This window comes from Gavia stellata, chromosome 11 (assembly GCF_030936135.1).
Source record: "Gavia stellata isolate bGavSte3 chromosome 11, bGavSte3.hap2, whole genome shotgun sequence".
Classification (NCBI taxonomy): domain Eukaryota; kingdom Metazoa; phylum Chordata; class Aves; order Gaviiformes; family Gaviidae; genus Gavia; species Gavia stellata.
Window position 1 is genome coordinate 5745143 of NC_082604.1, and position 20921 is coordinate 5766063.

The 20921-nt window shown below is 49.8% G+C and overlaps 1 protein-coding gene across 1 annotated transcript; it reads right to left on the bottom strand.

The window, feature by feature from the left end:
- Positions 1 to 1515: 1515 nt before the first annotated feature.
- On the bottom strand, positions 1516 to 16237 carry MAP6D1 (MAP6 domain containing 1). Its single transcript, XM_059822934.1, has 3 exons — positions 15756 to 16237; positions 4384 to 4501; positions 1516 to 1625 (listed from the first exon to the last, which is right to left on the bottom strand). The coding sequence occupies exons 1-3, from the start codon at positions 16235 to 16237 to the stop codon at positions 1548 to 1550; spliced, it is 678 nt and encodes a 225-aa protein (XP_059678917.1). The 3' UTR covers positions 1516 to 1547.
- Positions 16238 to 20921: the final 4684 nt, after the last annotated feature.

The window sequence follows — 20921 nt, forward strand, 5'->3', positions numbered from 1 at the left end:
ATGTATTCCAACTACAATCCACATGCCAACAGTTCAAAAATTGTTCTTATGGGAATTATCAGCAATGCATACATGTTTGCAGCGTCCCCAAAGTTCATTAAATTTGCCTTCGACTTCAGCTAGTAGGAAGGTTAAGCAAAAAATCCTCCTGTGTTCAAGTCCATTTCATTATAGATGAACGAATATCCGATCACTGTTCAAGTCTGAGGATAGTTTCCTTTCGTTCTAGCCAACACATTTGTGTGTTTCAAACACATAAAGTTTTTCAAATTTTTTTTTCCCCAAAATAATTAGCAAAACCATAACATAAGCAGTAGACTAATTATATTGCATAAGTAGTCGAGATAGAAACTGTAAACCCACTACAGTCTCGATGAACAAAGGGTAAAAAATGGTTTCTTAAAACACGTGTACCTCAGCAAAAGTTAAATGCACACCAATCTAAAAAAATCAGCTTTAGAATAATGACACTTACAATGGCCTATCTTAAAAATGAAGGATGTCTTACATTCTACGTTACATTTTTCTTTAAGGAGAGTTTCTAAATAACATTCGCTTCTGGTTGTTCCTAGCATTAGCATTACCAATATACAGGCAATAATTTAGGAATTTCAAGGCAATATTTTCCACCTTGCATATGCAAAGAGTTAATATTTATTAATAAAGTGTAAGCATGTCCTTTTCATTAAAGGCTCTCAGATTGCTTTAGGTAAAATCCATATACAATATTTACACTCACCCTAACAGCTATACAAATTACATCAGTATTTTAGAGCCTCTGGAGTCTGGTAGGTGCCTAGCTGACTGTCCGTGCAACCCTCTCCGAACCAGGCTGGTGTGTCGCTCTCAGGGCTGTCCCCCGAAGTTTGGTCTCCTCTTGCTCCTGTGTTGGCCCACCAATTTTGGAAGTATCCAGCTTTCCAGCCTTAACTGGAAAGTGTCTGTCCAGCCAGACATTGCGTGTGGCAGTTTTATTTTAGAGTTCAATGATGCTGGCTTCCTCCAGCTTCTACAACAACCCTGGAAGTTCAGACCAGCCCCCTTGATGCTATGATTTCTGGCGATGTCATTTGCGGTCCTATTTCCAAAACCCCTCAAGAAGCTCAGAAGTCAGCCAGCCACTCCCTGGCTTTCACTGGCCTACTTAGAGGGCACTGCTAAATAGAACTCTTTTTGGTTTTAATTATCCATCCCGCTTGTGATTGTTTTCCCTCCCACCCCGCGTAGTTAAGCGTAGGGATGTTGCCTGTGATTCTGCCTTTGCTGCCCGAAGTCAATCTCCTAATGTGACGCCAGCTGGCAGAGTAACGAACCCGCTCCTGTGAAAAACTAGGTCACTCCTGGCAGCGCGTTTTGCCACTTCTGAGCCGAGCAATTTGCGGTTTGTTGTGTTAACAGAAAGTGTGTGTGTGCATATCATTAATCACTGGAGCTGCTTTTGGTAATACCGGTTCTTTGATCTTAACGCTCCTCATGAAAATTGCATAGTGATACATCTTAACAGAAACGCCGCGTTTAAGCTGCCTGGGTGTGAGGAGGGTCCAGGTTCACACGTTGAGGATCCGTGACGGCGCCTGGAAAACAGCAGAAGGGTTGGGGGAGAACCTGGTCTTCACCTCTGGGATCTAGTGGGGTGAGGGGGGAGAGAAACATTAGTGCGACACAGGGTGCGACTGTCTGGAGAGTTTGAGGGGTCTGGAGCGTTGTGATGTTCTGTCTGCTCTCCCCTATAATGTGCCACTACCCAACAAGCGTTAGCTCTTGGCTGGGCGTCGATGAGACCAGCCTCGGCGTGCAGGAGGGTTCAAGGGCAGGTGAGATGCTGCGCCACCGAGGAGGGGCTTTGTTGTAACCCAGCCCTTGGACCCTGAGGTGTGTGGCGTGCTGGGGGATAACCGTGGCTGGGCAGGCTTTGGCAGGAGCCAGCCTCCGCGAGATAAAGAGTTGCCCTCTGCACAAAGCCCCGCTGGCACATACTCTTCAAACATCACAACCAATTCACCGCTGGGCTGGTGCTGGATTTAAGTGAGAGGAATTACAGTGGGGTGTGTCTGGTCCTTAACCTTTTGGAGAATGCCATCCAGGCTCTGTCAAAACACTCCACTGTAATGCTTTATGGGGGCCACAAGCTATGTGTGCTGTGAACAGAGGCACAGACCTGGAGTACCTGAAGGAGAAAAATTGGTTACTGGCCATGCCGGGCTGTGAAACTGCAAGGACTTTGATAAAGACAGAAACTCCTCAGGCCTGGAGGAAAGGTAGAGATAACAGAGGTTGCTCTTTCTGATGCCTGCGGAGTCAGAATTTCACCCAGTATGTAGCTGTTGTGGTTGTACTGAAGCATGAGGGACACCTGGATGCTCGTGTCTTCCCTAATGCTTAAACCCCAAAGGCTTTGAAACAGGACTGGCCTTAGTTGTGCATCCAGCCCAGGATTCTGGGTGAATCTGGCCATAAGACATGAAAGGGTGGAAAGCTTTGCTGAGTGCCGAGTAGTCTGATGGCACCATCTGAGTAGAGAAAGAAGATCCAAGACCACAGGCGAAGAGAGTATAGGAAAAGCTATCAATCTGTTTGTTGTTGTTGCATTGTTCTGATTTTTCCGTTCCACTGGGGGTGCATCTGACACGTCAAGGAACAAGAGGAGCGTCACAAACAGCCTGTGCACAGCTGAGTAGCTGGGGAGAACCAGCAGTCTGAGTCCTACGTGCAGGCTGTCAGGACACAACGTAAACCTGACTCCCACGTGTCCAGCAAAGCCATGGGCTTTCAGGCAAGAGGGAAGGTCCAAACAGCCAAGTGTAAACCAGGGAGAGTCTGACTTCGGTTTGAACTGGTGGCTCCTCCGCACCGTCTTCATTCCAAGACTGCACCTTTCCCACGCTGTCTGCGAGAGAGGCTGCGGTGGTACCCCGGGGCTCGGGAAAACGGGACCTTTGCTTACACCGTCCAGAGCGTGGTGTCCTTGGCAGCATGTGTTTGTGTCTGGGATTCCAGTCTTCTCTTTCCTTTCCACGAGAACTGGCATAGGGACTCTGAGGGGTTCATCTAGGACCCTCTCCTTTGCATCCTATCTGCCAAACAGGAAGACACTGTATTTTGCCCCTCTGGGGTCAAAACACAAGATTAAATACAAGGGTCAAAATACAAGGTTTAAGAGTTAAATACCCTCTATCCTCATTGCTGCACCTCAGTAAGCAGCCCAGACTATTCAGAGCAAGGAGGAAGTTTTGGTGAGGTTTGCACATTCTGTTTTGCCTGAGGTCACTGTCCCACTTTCCGTGGAGCTGGATATACCCATCGTGTGCTTTGTCGCAGCAGTGTGCCAGCAATCCTCTGCGGAGGAAGCACTTGACTGTCTGCTGATTAAACACTTCTTCCTTGTCTCCTCCAAGGCAAAGATTTACTTTTACGTGTGGCCCCTGGAGTAGCTGCTGTTACCTCTAACAGCACAGCACGCTGCGGCTGGGGAATTCAGCCCCATTCCCGTCTCTGCTTTCTGAGTCCCTCGGTGCAGCCTGTGATCAGCTTTTGTGGTTGGTTGTGAAGTGCTGTTCTCTTTGGTGGTCTAAGGCAAAAAGCAGCTAAACCAGAGCCTCGTCGGTGTGCACTTTCCTTTCTTGTGGGGATGGGGAGTGTGTGGGGCCCTGCCAGGGAAATCACTGAGTACAGAGAGAACGTTTCCTCATGGGATTTTCAGTAACACTTAGATGTATTTCGCCAACAAGAAAAGGATCTTACGCTGATATAGAGGGTTGCAGAAACTCACAGGAAAATCCCAGGGAAGACTCAGAGCCCAAGACCTGTGCGGCTCGGCTGCTTGCCACAGCTGTATCCTCTTCGGTGTTGGTAACGGGGGCAGCTTCTGCCCTTACCAGCGTGGGGGAGTTTTGTCCTTTTTGGGTGGGTGCTGTTCCTTAAGCAGCAATCTGCAAACATTCCCGTGCAAACACCTGTGTCCGTGGTTGATATTAGCACCAGAGGTTGAATCTCCCACTACAGCCCTAACGCTAGTGCACGCTGACCGCTCTGAGTGTGTGCAGAGAGTGTTAAATGCATCTTGCGCAGAGAGAGAGAATGACACGCACGTTGTACATAAGGTATCCAACTGAGGGAACCGCAAATCTTGAACTTCCTAACTGTCATGCAGTTTAAAATCATGGTCTCAGGTTGAAGTATGATAAGTTACAGTATGACATTCTCTAGCATGTCTCTCTTGAAAGCAAAGGATGGCCACATTACCTAATGGGCAGTGATGAAAGAGTGGTCAATGAGGACACAGCTTTATTCTACACGTGCCACACTGACAATAAATGAGGAATTCCTTATGTGTACTTTGGGCTTACTCACATTGACCTTGGGATTTTAAAAAATGTTAATTACCTTAAAATCTGCCTTGTAGCTTGTCTCTTGAACAAAATGGTCTTCTGGGATAATGAAGCCCTGCTTTGTCTTTATAGGCTTGGATGGTTTTGCTCCAGTCCATGGGCGATACTCTTGCCTGAAATGAGATTGTCAAGACAGAAGAACCATAAAACACAACATACTCACAGGGTACTTCTGCTCAGAGTGGTTGCAAAGCCAGAAGGCAAGGCTGGTTACAATCAGCTCGTAAGATTGAACTTGCCTAAGGCACACTGAGAATAAAAGAGAAACTGAGCCTAGAGGCCTGCCTCTCTCAGAAAGCCCAGGCTGCAAGACACAACAGGGCACAGACTGGGCGAACTGGCTGCCCTGACTTAACTCTTCTTTTAGTCCTGGCAAAATGTGCTCTCCCCCAGAGGTGCTCAGTGCTTTCCTCCTGGGTAGGAAAAAGTCAGGGTGACTTTTTGCTTGATAGCTCATTGGCTACTTACGATGTAAAACATCTTGGTCTGGGGCTGAGAGTGTCTAGCCCTCGCCCGTGTGGAGGGAGACCGCTGATGTTCCCTTCCTTGGCTTTAGCTCTCTCGACAGCAGGCACCTTTGACAATCTGTGCTGTGCTGTGCCTCAGTGGCAACTCAGTCTGAAATGCATCCAAAGGGAGACACCATCGCAGCTGGCAGATGCCTCCGCTGATATTTTCCTTCAGACGGGGGCAAGTGCTTTGACTTTGCATGATAACGTCTGAGAAGGCAGCACTTGGCTGACATACTCTTGGAGCAGTGACATCTCAGAAACGGGGGCAGAGACCGCACTGGGCAACACACGTTTCGAGAGCACTGAAGAACAGCATGGCAGGGTCTGGCTTAACCCGGCTGCCAGCTCCCTTCCACAGCCCCCCCTCGGCTTCTCTGTACCTCCTGTCACAAACAGGCTTCACGAATGCCCTCTCATTAGGACTTTCCGGATGCTGCAGTAGCAGCCAGCTGAGCTGGCTTGTTTGTTCTCAGAAGACAGAATTCTGCTCTTTTTGAGTGCGCACCTCTGGCAACCAATTTAGGCAGCTTCTGTAGCAAAAGGAGAGGCGACTAACAAAGCTGTGACAATTTTACATTCATATCCTGGCATATTTAAATAATAACTGACTTTTACTTGCTGATTATAGACAGGACCAAGGGGTAAGACTGACTCCTGAGCCATGTCCAGGCTAGGGAAATAGGCTGTGTTTTAAAGTGCCAAGCTTGGCTTTGGTCACAGCCTAATTTTCATGTTATTTGCTATTTTGATAGTAGCTGCAAATTCTTCTTTTAAAAATCTTACTTCAAGTGTGTAAGTGTGGAGTACTATTTTAGAATGTGTAGTTTGGTCTTGATCCTTTTAGTATCTTACCAAAATATCCACTGCCTGGGTTATGCTTGATTTCTAAACATAGACTCAGCCTTAAAATGCTGCCTCTTTTCTTGGTTGATTTGTAGATACAGGGTACAACCCTAGACTGTATCTAAGCCTTGATGATCTTACAGGTCTTTTCCAACCTTAGTGATTCTGTGATTCTGTAAGCCAGTGAGAAACTAGCACGCAAACAAAATTAATTTGAAAACCTTAAGTTACTGTTTCTTGACAGAGCTAGCTGCTGGCTCTGGCCTCCCGTCAGGACAGATGAGTGCGGGTGCAGGCAGAGGGAAACGGGCAGGAGCCCGCAGCGGGGGCTGACAGCAGTTTGTCAGCTTGAGTGGAGGTGGAGTGAGTTCTTAAATCCACTCAGTAACGGATATTGCTCTACAGAAAAGCTTCCTGCCCGTCGGAAAGCAAAACCAGCCCTGTCAGGGCTGTCCGTGGGCACTGCAAATCTTGTCTATAATCAGTTTGCTCTCACTGTTCTGAGCCGCCACCTTCTACCTTCCCTGCACCTTGCTGTTCAAGTTTGCTCCGGCAGCAGGTAAGTGCTTGCACAGCTCTCCCGGTGCTGGTGGTGCGGTTCCTGCTGCTTTAGCACCTCAGGATAGGGAAGCACCTTTGCAGAAAGGTGATTTTGGCCAAGCGATGCCCCAAGAAGGCAACCTTTCAGCAGGGAATCCCAGATGCAAGTGAACGCCGAGTTAAATCTGAGCTCTGCTGTGCAGCCAGAGGGAGGACGCAGAGCTACTGGGCAAAATACCAGCAAAATGGTACAAAGCCATCAATTATGTCCCAGCAGTTTCCAGGAACTGGAACCTGCCACCCCACATAAAGCTGGACTGCCTCAAGGATGCTGGTGGCATTGATTCCTAACCATTCATCCGCGTGCCGGCTGGTCTCCCCGCTGCATTACGCTGCAATGGAGTGTGTCCCTGGCTTCCAATGAATGACTGTGCTGCTCGTCTCTGCAGCCAGCTCTGTCTCCCTGCTTTGCAGCAGATCATTTGCTGATTTGGCAGGCCCCCAAACACAGCCCTTTTGGATCTCAGGAGCCTTGTTTTGGCTGGAAGCCAAACCGTTCTCCTCTCAGCCTGGAGAGCCAAAACTATTTTTGAGGCACCTACATGCAGTGAGGAAATGCTCTGCCTTCACCCACGGAGACAGAAACGTGAGGGCAGATACAGTCACAGCTCAGATCCACAGCAGCATTTCTTATTTGGACCCAGCATTTCCTCCTGGGCGTACCCAGGACGTCAGGCCGCAGCGAAGGGCTGGGCAAAACAGAGATGACTTATCTCCTTTGGGAGGTAGGGTACTTGAAACAAAACAAGAAATTAAAATGATAGCTTTTGGTCCTGAAAGTACAGCTGACTAAATTTGGTCTGCCTTTCAGCTTGCAGGACACACGCACTCACCTCCAGCTGTACAGCCAAGAGTCAGAAGGAACACGAGCCCAAATACCAGTTTGCTGGCTTGACTAGAAACCAGTCATGGAGTCATGAGCGGAGTCAAAATGCAGAAACTACTCGGAGCCTGGGGAAGAGGAACCACCTCTTTTAAGATGTCAAGTGTCAAGATTTAGTGACTGTCTCCCCCCTTGCACTCCCTGGTGCAACGTTTGCTCCCTGTGCTTGAGGAAGCCAAAGCGTCAGGTCATGCTCAGCCAGTGCATTGCCTCTCCTGCCCTTCCCCAGGTCCGTCACCGTGGGTGGTGTCTTGTCCAAGATCACACAAGTAGCAGTTATTAGCAAGAAAACAGCATGGTGGGAGAGGAAATTACAGAAACGGCATGGAGAAGGAGAGCACCCTGCATGGTGTGACATCCAGCTGCTGCTGGGGATGAACACAAGAGACATTGACTGTTGCTGCTGGAGATAGTCATCTTCATCCTTCCTGCTGTGGCCCTCCTCCTCCTCCCCTCATCCCTGGACAGCAGCAGTTGTCAGGTTACTTCGGGGCTTCAAGGACCTGCAGTGGAGGGGAAATAGTCTCCAGGCCCATGACTCAGTGTCCAGGCTCTCTTGAGGTTCTGGTTTGTTCTCCACTGTTACAACCCAGAGGTAAGAGTTTTGATCTCCATAAATAGAAATGACCCAGTGGTACTTAGAAGTACTAAAGCACTAGGGTTGTGAAAGAAAAAGGCCTCCCGAGTTGTAGGAAGGCTTTAAAATAGTAGAGATCAAAAGGGAAGGGCTGCTTTTTGTGTACTGCTGTTGCTTTACAGCTGACTCGCTCTAGGAAGGAGAAAGAAGCAGCTTTTTACAGGTGGTTGCCCTGTTACTCTGTGGAACTGCTTTGATCACGTAAATCACTGGCTTGTCGATCATTTCTTTGCTTTTTCTTGTAATTGGTTAACAGAGCCCGGGGAAAGGCGTTTCTTCTTTTGTAATGTGTCAGGATGAGCTGTCTGGAGGGGGAGGTTTGGATCAGTGCAGCGTGGGGAGCCAGGAGGCTTAGTGGCCTGCTGGGACAGTTTAACCCCCCAGTGGTGATGGGGAATGCAGCAAGCATGTGTACGCTAGAAACAAAGAAACTGTTGGACTATAATTACCAGAGGGTTACGACAAAGCCCAGCTTTGAAGAGAGCTGTTTCAGTGAGCTGGTGGTTGTGTGCCATCTCCCCCCCCGGCTGAGCAGGACCACCGGTACCAGGGTGGACAAACAGCCTAGACAGGGGGTCAGGCGGGGGGGATGCTCCCACCGGCCCTCACCACGATTCACCATGTGGCCTCACAGACTTCAGGGCGTGACCTGGAATGATGGATTCAGGATTGGTCCTTCTGTTCCTTCCACACAGCGTGCCGCTGCTGCCAGCTCCGTGGGCTGCGGCTCGGGCTGCTGGGTGCTGCGAGCCACGCGGCTGCCGGTCCACGTGCTGCATCCAGCTCCTTCCCTGTTTCATGTGCTCCACAAGTATTTTTCTGGCCTTGCAAAGAAAGCTGCCTGTGAAATCTTTTTGATTTCACTGACCTAGTGAAAATCGAACCTAGAAAACTTTTTGATTTCACTGGGATGGAGGGCATGTCTACTGGGTGTGGGGAGGCAGAGGGCGGAAATCAAGTACTGACCATGCTGTTGGCAATGCTGGGGCTGCCATTTCCAGCCAGATTTACCTTCAGTATTTATAGCATTCCTTCGTCTCCTACTATGCCACCAATGCCATCTCAGTTGGCACTTTAGTACCTTATCTTTACGTCATGGTTTGCTTCACATGATTAATTATCGCTGGTGTTTGGAGCCACTGCATTACAATCCCATTTCTCATTTAAGAAATAGAGAAAAAGGCTCACCCTGTACAGCTGAACGTAACTCTGGGCTACACTGCCGGAGCTAGGCTGCATTTATTCTTCCGCTGCCCTCTTCCTTCTCATACCCAGCATGCCAGTGAGAATTAAGCCGCATAATGAACATTTGTCCCATTTTCCCTTTGGAAGAAAAGTTGTGTGCACAGTTTTGGGGGGTCCCTGTTATTTTCTTTTCGAAGTACACACTACTCTAGGTGTCTGTTGGGGAAGCCAGAGTGGTGCGCGAGGGGTTCGGGCAGAAGGTGATGGGGTATGAAATAGCCCCCCGATTGCACTGCAGCTCCTCGCAGGTGCGCAGGCAGGGTCCTGGCACAGCCGCGCAGCCGCCCCTTCGGGTGGAACAGTTTTGTTCTGCCCAGGCAGAGCCGGGCAGGCAGCGGTGCTCTCCCCGAGGACAGGCTGCGTCTGCTTACGGCAAAGACCTGCACAGATCAGGGCGCTGGGACATCTCCTGGTCAACAGAGGATTGCAAATGTCATGAGTCACGGATGCAGCGGTGAGAGCTCTGTGGGGTGGACAAAGCCAGGACCCCTCCTGGGTAGCGGAGCCATTAAACTGCTTTTTCTCTGAGCTATGTCAGACACCGGAGGGGTGCTGAAGGCCCTTCCAAGCCTTGGACACAGGAGCAGATTGTGCCCATACTCTGATCCAGCCAAAAAGCACAGCGTGAGGGCAGAAATGAGGGAAAGGAAAAGCTGAAGGAGAGAAAAAGCTGGAGAGGTAGAGGAAAGACCAGCACACAGGAATTACAGCAGAGGAAAGCAGAAGACGCCTGTGTCTGCTTCCCGTCACAGCTCTCACCTGTAGCAAGGTCAGGCAGTACTTGGAGCTGCTCATAACTCACAGGAAAGAAGCAACAGCAAAAGACTGGACTGAAATGCCAGGAAAAAAATCCTTAAGCCTAAAACTGTTGTCTTAGGGTGAGTTTTAGGGGCTTGCTCTGGTCACAGACAGATCCCCATGGAAGGAGCACTTACAGTGGTGTGATAGGACAGGCAGCTGCTTCCCTCTTATCGGAGCCGTGTGTCTGGAAGTTTGTGGGTAGGTCTTAGGGTCCTGGCTTCTGTCATTATCCCATTTCCCGTTCTTTCCCCTTTTCCGCTAACATAAGTTTGGGTGTACTCTGAGTGGAGGAAATTCCTCCTACCTTTATGCAACAGCTTTGAATCTTCCCCATTTCAGTTCTGCAGCGTACTTTGCAGAACAGACATCCTCTCTTGAGGCACTATTTCCAGCTCCCCTCGCTCTCTCCTTGCACAGCTCTGTCCCCCGCCAAGCCCTCCCTTCCCCCAGCCAGGCTATGCAGCGCACCGCAAGTCTCTCTGGATCCATCCCAAAGCCTGCACCAAGCAAGCTTACTTCTTAAATAGCGTAAAAATCAGGGGCTTCAGTATTAATTTCCCTAAGCAGCAAGACACTTAAGAATGTAAAGATAAATGTAAGCCTTGATTATAAAAGCTTTATTCCTTTTATTAAGGATAAGCATGTGTTTAAATATCTTGCTGGATCAAGGATCTTCATACACAGTACTATTAACCCTGCCAGCTCAGGTGTGTGCTGTGATCCCATACTCTGCTGAACATGACTGCAGGTGTTTTCTCTGTTGTCTTCTGCACAGCTGCAATAAGATGCTTTTCAACGTGAAGCGGTCACCAGAGTTTACCTTGCCCTTCTGCACCAGCACCGTGTGAAGGCAGGTGAATAGTATAAACAGCAAAATATGGGGAAAAGTGTCATTCCCCTTCATTCTGCGGCATCTCCCCCGGTGGGGAGGATGTCTCTGCCCCTGGTCACAGTGCAACAGCACATGCTCACACAAGAAGGTGGGAGTTCAGTTTGCCGAGGGATCTTCCACCCTGCTATTCCCAAAAGCATTAGCAATGGCACAACAGGCTCTTTCTCCATAACAACCCCAGCTCTTTACGTGTTTTCTTTTCATCAAAGCAACAAAACAAAATCGCTTGCTCTGAGCGAGCAGGAAACCCTGCTAATCTCAAGGCCCTCAGTTTGGTCTGCTTTACTGCTGTGCCTCCCACCTGCGAACAACTCGGGTGTTCTTGACTCTAACGCCCGCTCAAAACACCTAGAGTGCGGAAACGCCAACTGCAGAGATTAGGCTCAGCCTGGGGCTGGCGTTCTGATTTTGTGCAGAAATTCGCAGTCATCCTCCCCCTTCCCTGAGTGCTAATACAAGCAAAGCCGATGGGTGGGGGAAGAAGAGGCAAAACAATCGTTCACAGCTCTGATGGAACGTTTTCACTTACACACTTGAAGTGCTTTCCAGAAACTGGCAGGTTACGGACGGGAAAACTGAGGTCTGAATTGACTTGAAGTACAGCAGAGCCTTGAGCAGGGCTCTCCTCCCAGCAATACCAGCCCTGGCTTAGAGGTTGCGCCCTCATCCCCGTTGCCTTCTAACAAGGTAAGAAGATGACATCCAGAGAACAGAGCCAGCTGGAGATACCTGCTGACAGCATCAGCTTCTCTCATCCACTGTAGAAGGGAGCTAAGTAAAGCACTTGCCTATTTCTAAAATGTCTGCTAAGTGCAATCAAGACCTAGTACTATAATTAATTGTGTGCAAAGTCAGAAGTACACTGCACCTGCAACTGCCTGCTGAAAGGGAGAAGCCCCTTCCATGACCCCAAAGGACAAACCCTCAGGAAGGTGCAGAGGAGGCCACTAAGCGCTTCCTTCTGCCTCCTCCAGAATCACTAAGGTATAATCTACCGCAACCCTCTGCAGCGCTCTCCGGGATCTTTTCACAGTTGGAGCACATCCCATTTTAGCCTTTCAGGTGCAGCTTGCATCGATCTGCCTTGGTCTGTGTGCCTGAGCTCCCCCCATGTAGCCCAGTTAGGGTTTGCCTTTAGTCAGAGCCTGCAGAACTCCAGCCTGAATCCAGGGACTGGAGACAGGAGCTGCCGCAAAGATCTGGGGCCATGGGGCAATAGCTTGGAGGGCAGGCAGCTGCGCTGTCCTTCCACCCTTTATACAGAGTTATTCTTTCAAAATTAAAAATATCTTTGCTTCCTCAGAGGTACAGGTGTTCTTCCAGTACCCCCTCCACTTTTATCTTTCTTCTGGCCATAGAAAGACTCCCACCAGAAGTCAATAGGAATAGGACTGGTTTTTTTGTCTTGGTCACTGATCCTGGGGGTGGGTTTATTTTGTTCTAGAAAACGCCAGTCGGGCTGTCTGGCTGCACCACGTACAGCCAGTTTGGTATGCAGCCGAGTTTCCTTCTGTGCTTAAAAAAGAATGCAGAAAGAAAGATGTAGTAGGAACTTGCAAAATGAAATCTCATGGGAGCAGTGCACTGATGCACAAAAGCATATCAAACGGTGCTGAACTTCACAGGACACTCACCACTACACTTGGGTGCTCTACAGAAACAAACATGCAATATAGGCTGTTGTAGAACCACGCAGTCAAAATCCCTGAATTAAAAATAAACAAACAAACCACAAAACCTAAAAAAACCCTCACCAACACCTTACAGAATTAAGCAAGAAAACCACCACTGCCATTGGAGTGGACTCCTTGGAGTGGACCACGTATCAATGCCAACTTTCCTGCGCTGTCCTGGTCAAGCCAGTCTTTCCCTTCCTTCAGATCTTCTGTCTTTCACATTAAGCAAGCCCAGCCAGCTGCTGAGACCTGACAGTCACGAAACACAGCTGGAGGCCGCTGACTGGCAGTGTCCACACGGCAGCAGCCGATCCTACCAGCAAGAGCCTCGTGGTGCGTGCCCGACCCGGCTGGGTGCGGAGCCTGCCGAAGCACCTGTAGCACATAGGACTCCAATCGCCCATTTCTTCTGAGAGTGGAGGCAGCGGTCCCACGCATAGAGCCCAGTCCTCAGGGCCACCCTACTTGCTGGAAGGGCTGATATTCCTGCAACAGCAAAAAAGGGGCAATCTCCCCAAGGTTCTCCCTAGCAAGGAAATGAGTGTGTCTAACCAAAAATGTGTTTTCCACACCTTTGCTCCTCTCTAACCATCTACCTGCAGTGGTCCCCGCCTGCACATCTCTGTGCAGGACACACTCTCCCTTTTCCCAACCCCGCTAAAGACATTATGTGATTCGCTACCCTTCTCCTCAGGGCTCAGCACCCTCCAGCTGCCCCTGGGAACAGAAACCCCCTTTGCTCTGCCCCTACCACAGCTGATCTGCCCTCCCTGCTTCCCCAGCACTGCCTCCTCACCTGTGGGTGGGTGCAGCCTACAAAAAGCGGGGCAGGTCCCTGCTGCCGGAGGGCAGTGGAGCTGTGTGTGGCCACCAAGGGACAGCGTAATGCACGAGTAGGGGCCTTCTGGCCTTTGTCGGCAAGGAAGCTGAAGAACATCAAGCCTTAATGGTGCTGTTCAGCTACTACCTGAAGATGAGGTAAATGTCTGCAGACTGCAGTGCTGCCTTTGGAAAACAATAAGGTAAGAGGAAAGGAGAACTGAACCGCAGTGGTGTTAGTGGAAATGTCTTTGTGGCTGTGAGTGCTCAGCTCACAGAAGGTGGGTGTGCTGTGGATCGCCCCTTCCCCGCCTCAGACCAGGGGTGTGCTCCTGGGGCTTTGGCATGACTGACGCTACCAAATACAAACCCAGTGCCTCAAGTGTAACTGAAAATGAGAGTGAGTAACTCTGCCAAGTACTTGGTCTTTTTTTTTTTTTTTAAAAAAAAAGCAAAAAATCTAAATCAAAATAGACTCTTGCAGCTTGTGAAGCTATTGTGGACTTTTCTCCTGCTGGTTGTTGAGACTCCTGTGTGCTCAGTGGTATGGGGACTTAAATTTACAGTGTTGTACTAGGTGGTAAATCAAAGAAACTGTGGGAATTACTGGAATAAGATAAAAGTGATTTGACTTCTCCTGTCTGCATTAGTTGTGCCATATAGCCTTCAAACAGCTTAAAGGTTTTACGTGAGGACTTTGTCCTAGTGTGGCTGCCCTGGCTTGTGCCTCCATCCTCACCCTGCACTGCTCCTCCCATTAGCCATGAGGAGTTCCTTGACTACCTTAAGTCTTACTTTTTGTAAAATTTGTTTTGATTTGCGTGTTGGTATGTCGCCCCAGCCAGTACTTTGTCGTGTGGTCTGTAAACTTCTTGCTCTGTCATAACAGTAATTGAGAGCCCTATGTAAGAAGAGACAAGTCGGAGGGATGAAAGGTGTGAGAAGTGACTCTTCGCAGAGCGTTAGAACAGCTGTAGGGAAGCTGCGGCTCTAATGCAGGCTAAGGCACCCTTCCCCTGGGGTCAGGCTGAAGAAGTGGGGGAGGCTTCAACAACAACACGGAGATGGATGCATTTCTGAAAGACGAACCTTGCTAGTCTTGTTCTAGGCAGGTTTCTCTGAAGTAATTCCTGTGCTGCTTTGCAATTTAAAAGTGCTTTTCTTCAAAAATAATCATTGCTCTGTGATTGTCCTGTGAGACGTGGCAAAGGATAAAATAGCGCATAAATTCCAGCACTGCGGTTATCCTTCCAGAGTCCGTATGTTAACTGCACTAGTACCAGGGCAGCTGCCTGTGCGGGGAGGAGTGGGATAAGTAATACACTCACCCGTGCAGGCCTGTAATCCTTCCCAGGGCCCCCAGCGTGTTTGTCTTAAAAGCGCTGTGATAAATAGTCTAATGAATTGCAATTACGAAGAGAAATGTCTCCTAGGTACATAATAGATAATAAGTGTCTAAATACTTGGGATTCTATTCGAATAAAAATAACTACTCTATTAATATACCTCATAGGTATATTAAAACCTGCCAAACATCATTATGAGGGAGCGTGTGGTAACACCATGAAACTGGTACAGTGTTCAACTGCAGCTTTGTAGGAGCTGAAATCCCCTCTCCTCCCATGGTGGATGTCAATGAGAACAAGGGTTGGATTGAGGTGCATCCTGCCTGATTGCTTGCTCCAGAAAATGAGTGTCTGTAATCAGTCATATTGATCATAGGGAAGGGAAGGCATCAATAACATAAAAGCCACTTAATTTTTAAAGGCTTTGGGAAAGGTGCTTGGTGACAATTTTTCCCATTACCCATACGGGCATACCTTTGGGGATATATCCTCTCCGTCTTCGCATCTGACTGATCTTTGAGGCAATAATTTGGCTTGCGTCGAATGTGGCATTCCAGGAGTTTTAAAGGGGAAAAAGATGAGGGCACTGACCGATTCGGGGAGCGCAGCTCAGTGCGACTGTGGAGCACGGACAGGCCCGGGGCAGCCTCAGCTGTGGGAAGTCCTGTGCCTCCCAGCAGCGGGCGGGTAAAGCGCTGCTGCGCGGGGGGTGGCATCGTGGATCCCGTCCCGGCTTACTCCCTTATCCCCCCGAACCGCGGCGGCCGGGGCCGGGGAAGGCAGGGCGGCCCGGCCGGGGCCGGGGAAGGCAGGGCGGCGCGGCCGCCGTGCCCGCCCGGGGCAGGCTGTGCTGCAGAGGCATAGGGATGGTGCTGGCCGGGCCGGCGCAGCCGGGGTCAGGCACCCGCCTGGGGAACGAGCGAGGCTTTTAAGGAGCGCACTTTGAAAAGCGAAGGCGGCTCCGGCGACCGGCGGAGCCCGCTGCCGAGGCGGCAGCCCCCGCTCCTTGGTTACACCCCCCCCCCCCCCCCCGCGCCGTTTGCCGGCATCCCCGCGCCGCGCTGCGGAGGAGCGTCCTCGCCCGCGGCAGGGAGCCGACCCGGGCCCGGTTACCTGTAGGAGGTGGTGTGGCCGCCGTCCGCCTGCGAGCGCGGCCGGAGCTGCTCGGGGCCGCCGCCGCCGCCGGGCAGGGCGCAGGCGGAGCGGCCCGGGGCGGTCTGGGGGGCGGCCCCGTCCCTCCCGCCGCCGCTGCTGGCGCTGACCCAGGGGAAGGCGTCCCTCCTCGGGAGGGGCCACGCTCTGAAGTCCCGCCGGTACTGGGTCTCCGCCGCGAAGGGCTCCCCGGCGGCGACCGCCCGGCCCTTCCTGCGGCCGCCCGGCTTCCCGGCGGCGGGGTCCCGCGGGCGGCCCGGGGCCGCGGCGGGCGGGCGGGCGCTGCCCCGCGGGGGGGCCCCGCCGCGCTGGGGCGCCCCGTCCTCCTGCTCCTCGATGTCCGAGTAGTTGTGGATGGTGAGCGGCACGGAGAGGTCGGACTTGTCCAGCTGGCTCCAGAAGCGGGCCAGGCAGCACACGCGGCTGATGCAGGGCCAGGCCATGGCCTCGCCCGCAGCGGCGCCCGCGGCTCCGGCGCCCGCAGCCGGCCGCGCGCCCGGCTTCAGCCCTCATCGGCGGCAGCCCCTCCTCCCGCCGCCCCCTTCCCCCGGCGACGACACCCCCTCTCCGGGATTACGGCCCGCACACGTGACCCGGGCTGCCGGCAGCAGCTCCGTGCAGCCGCCGGGGCGGGGAAGCGCCGCCGAGACCGGAGCCCGCCCCGGCCCCCCACCCGAGCGGTGCCGCGGTGCGGCGGCGTCCCTGCCGCGGCGGGGTGCGCTGCCTGCTGAGGGGTACCGGCCCTCCCTCCTCCTGCGCCTTCGCCTCTGGAGGCTGTCCCGGCGCGCTGGGTGCTGCCGCTGCCCCGGCAAGCTGCGTGGCGTACCCGCTCCCGCGCGTCGGCGGGCGGGGAGCCGTGCCCGCGCCGGCGGGGTGATGATTTCCAGGCAGCCGTGACCATTTACCGTCAGAGAAAGCGTTTGCATACCAAACCTGGTGTGTAGAGTAAGTCACCTGGATGAGAAGTAGCAGCTTTGCAATGCGTGTTTGATAGGTGTGTACAAACAAACCCCTCACTAAACAACCCACCCCCCATTTACATTAACAGTTCAACCACTTCACTTTTAAAATACCACTTACCGACCAAAATGCGAGCGTCTATTCTATATCTTAACATATGGGCCACATCATCTACCGTTTGCCAGAGGCCAGAACCTACGGCTTTCCTTTTGTACATTCAGGTTCAAACCCAAACGCTCCTGGCGCAAACCACTGAAGCCGACAGAATTACATCGGGGATCAGTCTGGCTTTTGAAACTTGACGTCTTGCGTAATAAGTGGCTACAGGCCATAATGCTCCTCCACAATTCTCCATTCAGTGGGTTGTTACAGAAGCAGCTGAATCTCCCAACGGGTCACCAAACTATGAAATATAAGGCTGTAAAAGTGAAGAACACGGGTAAACTGAGATGCCACCTATTAGAAAATCCTCTATTTAAAGGCTAACTAGACAGTTAGCTCACTTTAGAATGTAATAATCTAGTTAGGGGTGGTTATCTGATAAGATCTAATAAGACATTAATCACACAGTGGAACTCGAAAAGCGAAGATTTACTGCTTTATTTCAGCTGAGCAGTCTGTATCTGTAGCGTATTAGCACCTCAGACTTCACTCCAGATTTGGACCTGCTTCTGGTGAGGAGGAGGAGGGCTAGAAATGTGGGTATGGACTGAGGCAGAACACCTCCTTGAGTGTCTGGCCTCCCTGTGAACCACAGTTATCAAGGGATAGCAATAAATTCATTTGCAGATGATCCTGTTGTCCTAAATACCAGGTCTGATGCTTGCTGGTGCTACTAGCAGTTTTGATTTCATGCCCCTGATGGGTGTCGGTTAGGGCAAGGAGACTCAGAAATTTCAGGTGACAATGTTTTGGACCCACACGGAAGCCTTGACACGGTAACATAGGGGATATTGGATGCTGCGTTTCATTCGTTGCCTGAAAAACACATAAACATAAATACTTTTAGGAATATGCAGGGAGCCATTTCTTAATTTTCTGCTGCTCTTTTTTTTCCTAGAAACACTCTGCTCTATGTAGTAATTTTAAAAAATGAATCATATTTGGGTGAGATGTAGAACACTTTACCCTGGTAAAGAGAAATGGATTTTACAGTCACGAGAGAAAGAACATCCGCTTTATCATCCATTATCACCGGCACAGTACAAATGATGCTCTGATCCTTGTGCCTAGGCCTGACTTGGCAAAATACACTGGAGAATAAATCGGATGTCTCTGCTCTCCCTGTGCCTGCCACTTCCTAGTACTGAGTTCAGCTCTGGCACTGCACGTCTCGGAGCCCACCTACAATCAGGGAGTGCTTTGAGCAGCTGCTCATCACGGCTTGTAGGATGAAATTGGCACAAAGGCTATCTCGGACAGGGAAACCGGAAGAAGCTGGATGAGATTAAAAAGTTGTCTGCATTTAGAAGAGATTTATCATGATTAAAAGCTTGGGGGGGGGAATACTGCAACAGTAAGACAAAGGCAAGCCGTCAAATCAGAAAGCAAAACAGCTGTTGCTGCCAGGAATGGGGGCTGAACGCTCCAACAGTTAGCTTGTTCTACTGCTAAAATGAAATTTCGGTAAAGCAGATCACTACACTGGAGCAAAATATTCCTTAAACATGGTAAGGCTGCAGCAGACTTTCTTAAAGCTGTTGAGAAGGGATGAAGGATTGTGCCTCTATGTGATTAACCGTGACTTTATACTTATTGCTATTTTCCTACACAAAACACTAGCTGCTGTCTCTGCCAAGTGTCTGCATAATTACCACATTGTATTTTTGTTCACAATAATAAGCTCTTTGTAAAGGGGTGAAAAAAAGTCTTTCCACGTGGTTAGTTTTGTTTTAGGTGGTTGGGTTTTTTTGTTGCTGGTTTTTCTGGGTTTGGGTTTTATTTTGTGGGTGGTTTGTTTCATTCTTCTAATTACTTTGCCATTCAAAGGTGTGACTAAATACTGAGATACCAGCATATCCTGATGCCAGGTTTTGCAAGGGCAGTTGTTTGCCAGAAAGCTATCCTTCTTACTGTAGTAAGCTGTCATAACTCCAGGCCATTCCTTGTCTGAGTGAGTATTGACTTGCCTATTGCAGTTTGAAAGTCGTTTTGGACCAGAGAAGATAGCTTACCTTTGGCAGACAATGCTGCACAAAGGCTCAGGTGCAAGATGACATGAAACCCACTGCTTGGCCATGTGAATGTGTTTTGTACAACCTTACATATGTTAAATACCTCTAGGGTTTCTACAAGTGAGGAAGATAGAGGTATTCAACAGCCTTTAGAAGGGTGAATGCTGTTAGGACTGAAGTTAAGGTGAAGCTTAGGCATGAGACCCTCAAACCACAGCCACTGACTGAAAAAGACAGTGACTTCCAAACCTCACTGACAGTTCCAGGCTGTTTTTTCAGGAGCTTGGAACGCCTGTAACTCTGAGAATCCAGCAGGCATTGTCTCTGAAGGGTCAGCTTGAAAATGTCATGGTGCTCAGCTGCATCCTTCCTGCAAACTGGAAGGGTGCAGCAATATCACACTGCCTCAGCAGGTCTAACATACCGGGAGAGCGGGACTCTGGTCTCTGCAAGCGATACAGGGGCATGACTTTCAAACGTTGAGATAGGCACTGGCACTACTACGGTGAAGAACTTAACTGTAACCTTGGTTTATTCTTCTAGCCCTGTAAAATACAATGTCCTTCACGGTTTATACGCTGCATTTCCTGCAATATTACTCCCAGCTGCTTTCAGCCAGGATCTCTAAAAAGCCCTCAGCAAATACGGAAGTGTTGAAGAGACCTAGGTAAGTTGTTGAGCGGACTAACGCAAGGAAGAGAAGGGGAAAAAAAAAAAAGGAAGTGGACAAAGGCAACAGTTAAGTATTAAATAGGTGTAAAATCAACATGCAAAAAATACTGTGAGCTATGGCTTTTGAACTTCTTTGGCATGGAATACTCCCTTATGACAAGCCTGTTCAGTGGCCATCTTCTGATGCTGCCGGCTTCTCCCTGCCTCTGCAGGAGGTGGCTGCTACTGGCAGCAGTGCGGCTGGCTGCACGTTCGGCTGCCCTCTGCCATACTGTGCCTGAAGCCCTAAAAACTGGCATGCTTGGTCCTGAGTATCACAGAGTAGGAAAGGAGAAGTGACAGATTAGAAACAGAAAGCTGCTGAGGCGGAGCAAAGGAATAGTAGATACTCAAACTCTTTCATTTTTTAAGTGTTTAAGTCAACAGGCACTTACAGGAACAAATCTTCAAGTGTCTCATTCTCCAAGGGAGAAAAAAATTTAGACTCGAGCACTGGCTGGTAGCATTAAGGGAGTTACACCAATTTTGTACTCCATCACTTATTACAGATGGTGCCATTTAGCATTATGTATTGTTTATCCCTACAGGAAACGTATATTCTGCAAGGCACTGTTGTAAAGTAAAAAGGCACAAGTTGCTTCTTACAGATGCAAGGTGTTCTTTGGCAAGTCAGTCCATCTGGAATGACTAACTCAGCCTACGGGGAAGAGTTAAGGGTTTGAACCCACCAGCTCACATCTGGGCAGACTCCTCAGCCCTTTGCAAGGAAGGGCTTTGGTACTCATCCTTGCAGGACAGGCAGAGAGTAGCAGCATGCCCCAAAATCCAATTTTTCTTTTTATTTATTTGTATTATGGGAACATTGGTCATGGTACTACCCTCAGGTTTACTTTAGTAGTTGCTTCCAGTTACAGTCTTGCTGATCTCAGGCACCTCATCTATTTTTGCTGAAGCTGCTTATTTTTCTCAAACTGGCACATTCTGAACCAAGTGTTCCTGTTTTAAGGTTTTTCTAAGAACTTATAAGGAAACTAGCAATACAGCAGAGCTTTAAGAAAAAACACCTAATGCAGTAAAAGAATATAGAGAGCAGTATAACTCATGGTAAAACATCCAAACCCACAGTATAAGTCATTCTTCCACTGCACATAATTACAAAAGAGAAGATATAGTAATAGCAAATTCTAACAAGATGTGACAGCATATGAAAAATGTAGGTTGAATAAGCCACAGCTGACAAATAAAGCTGGACCATTAAGCAGTACATATGTTTTGGCAAACAATCCAGTATTGCTTCATGTATTTCAAGTTTAAGATCAGA

Excerpts from the sequence above, each read along its gene's own strand:
- MAP6D1 (XM_059822934.1), bottom strand. The coding sequence starts at position 16,237 with ATGGCCTGGCCCTGCATCAGCCGCGTGTGCTGCCTGGCCCGCTTCTGG. Across the intron at positions 4,502-15,755 it reads GGCCACACCACCTCCTACAG|GCAAGAGTATCGCCCATGGA; the intron begins GTAACCGGGCCC and ends ATCTCATTTCAG. Across the intron at positions 1,626-4,383 it reads GCTACAAGGCAGATTTTAAG|ATCCCAGAGGTGAAGACCAG; the intron begins GTAATTAACATT and ends TCACCCCACTAG.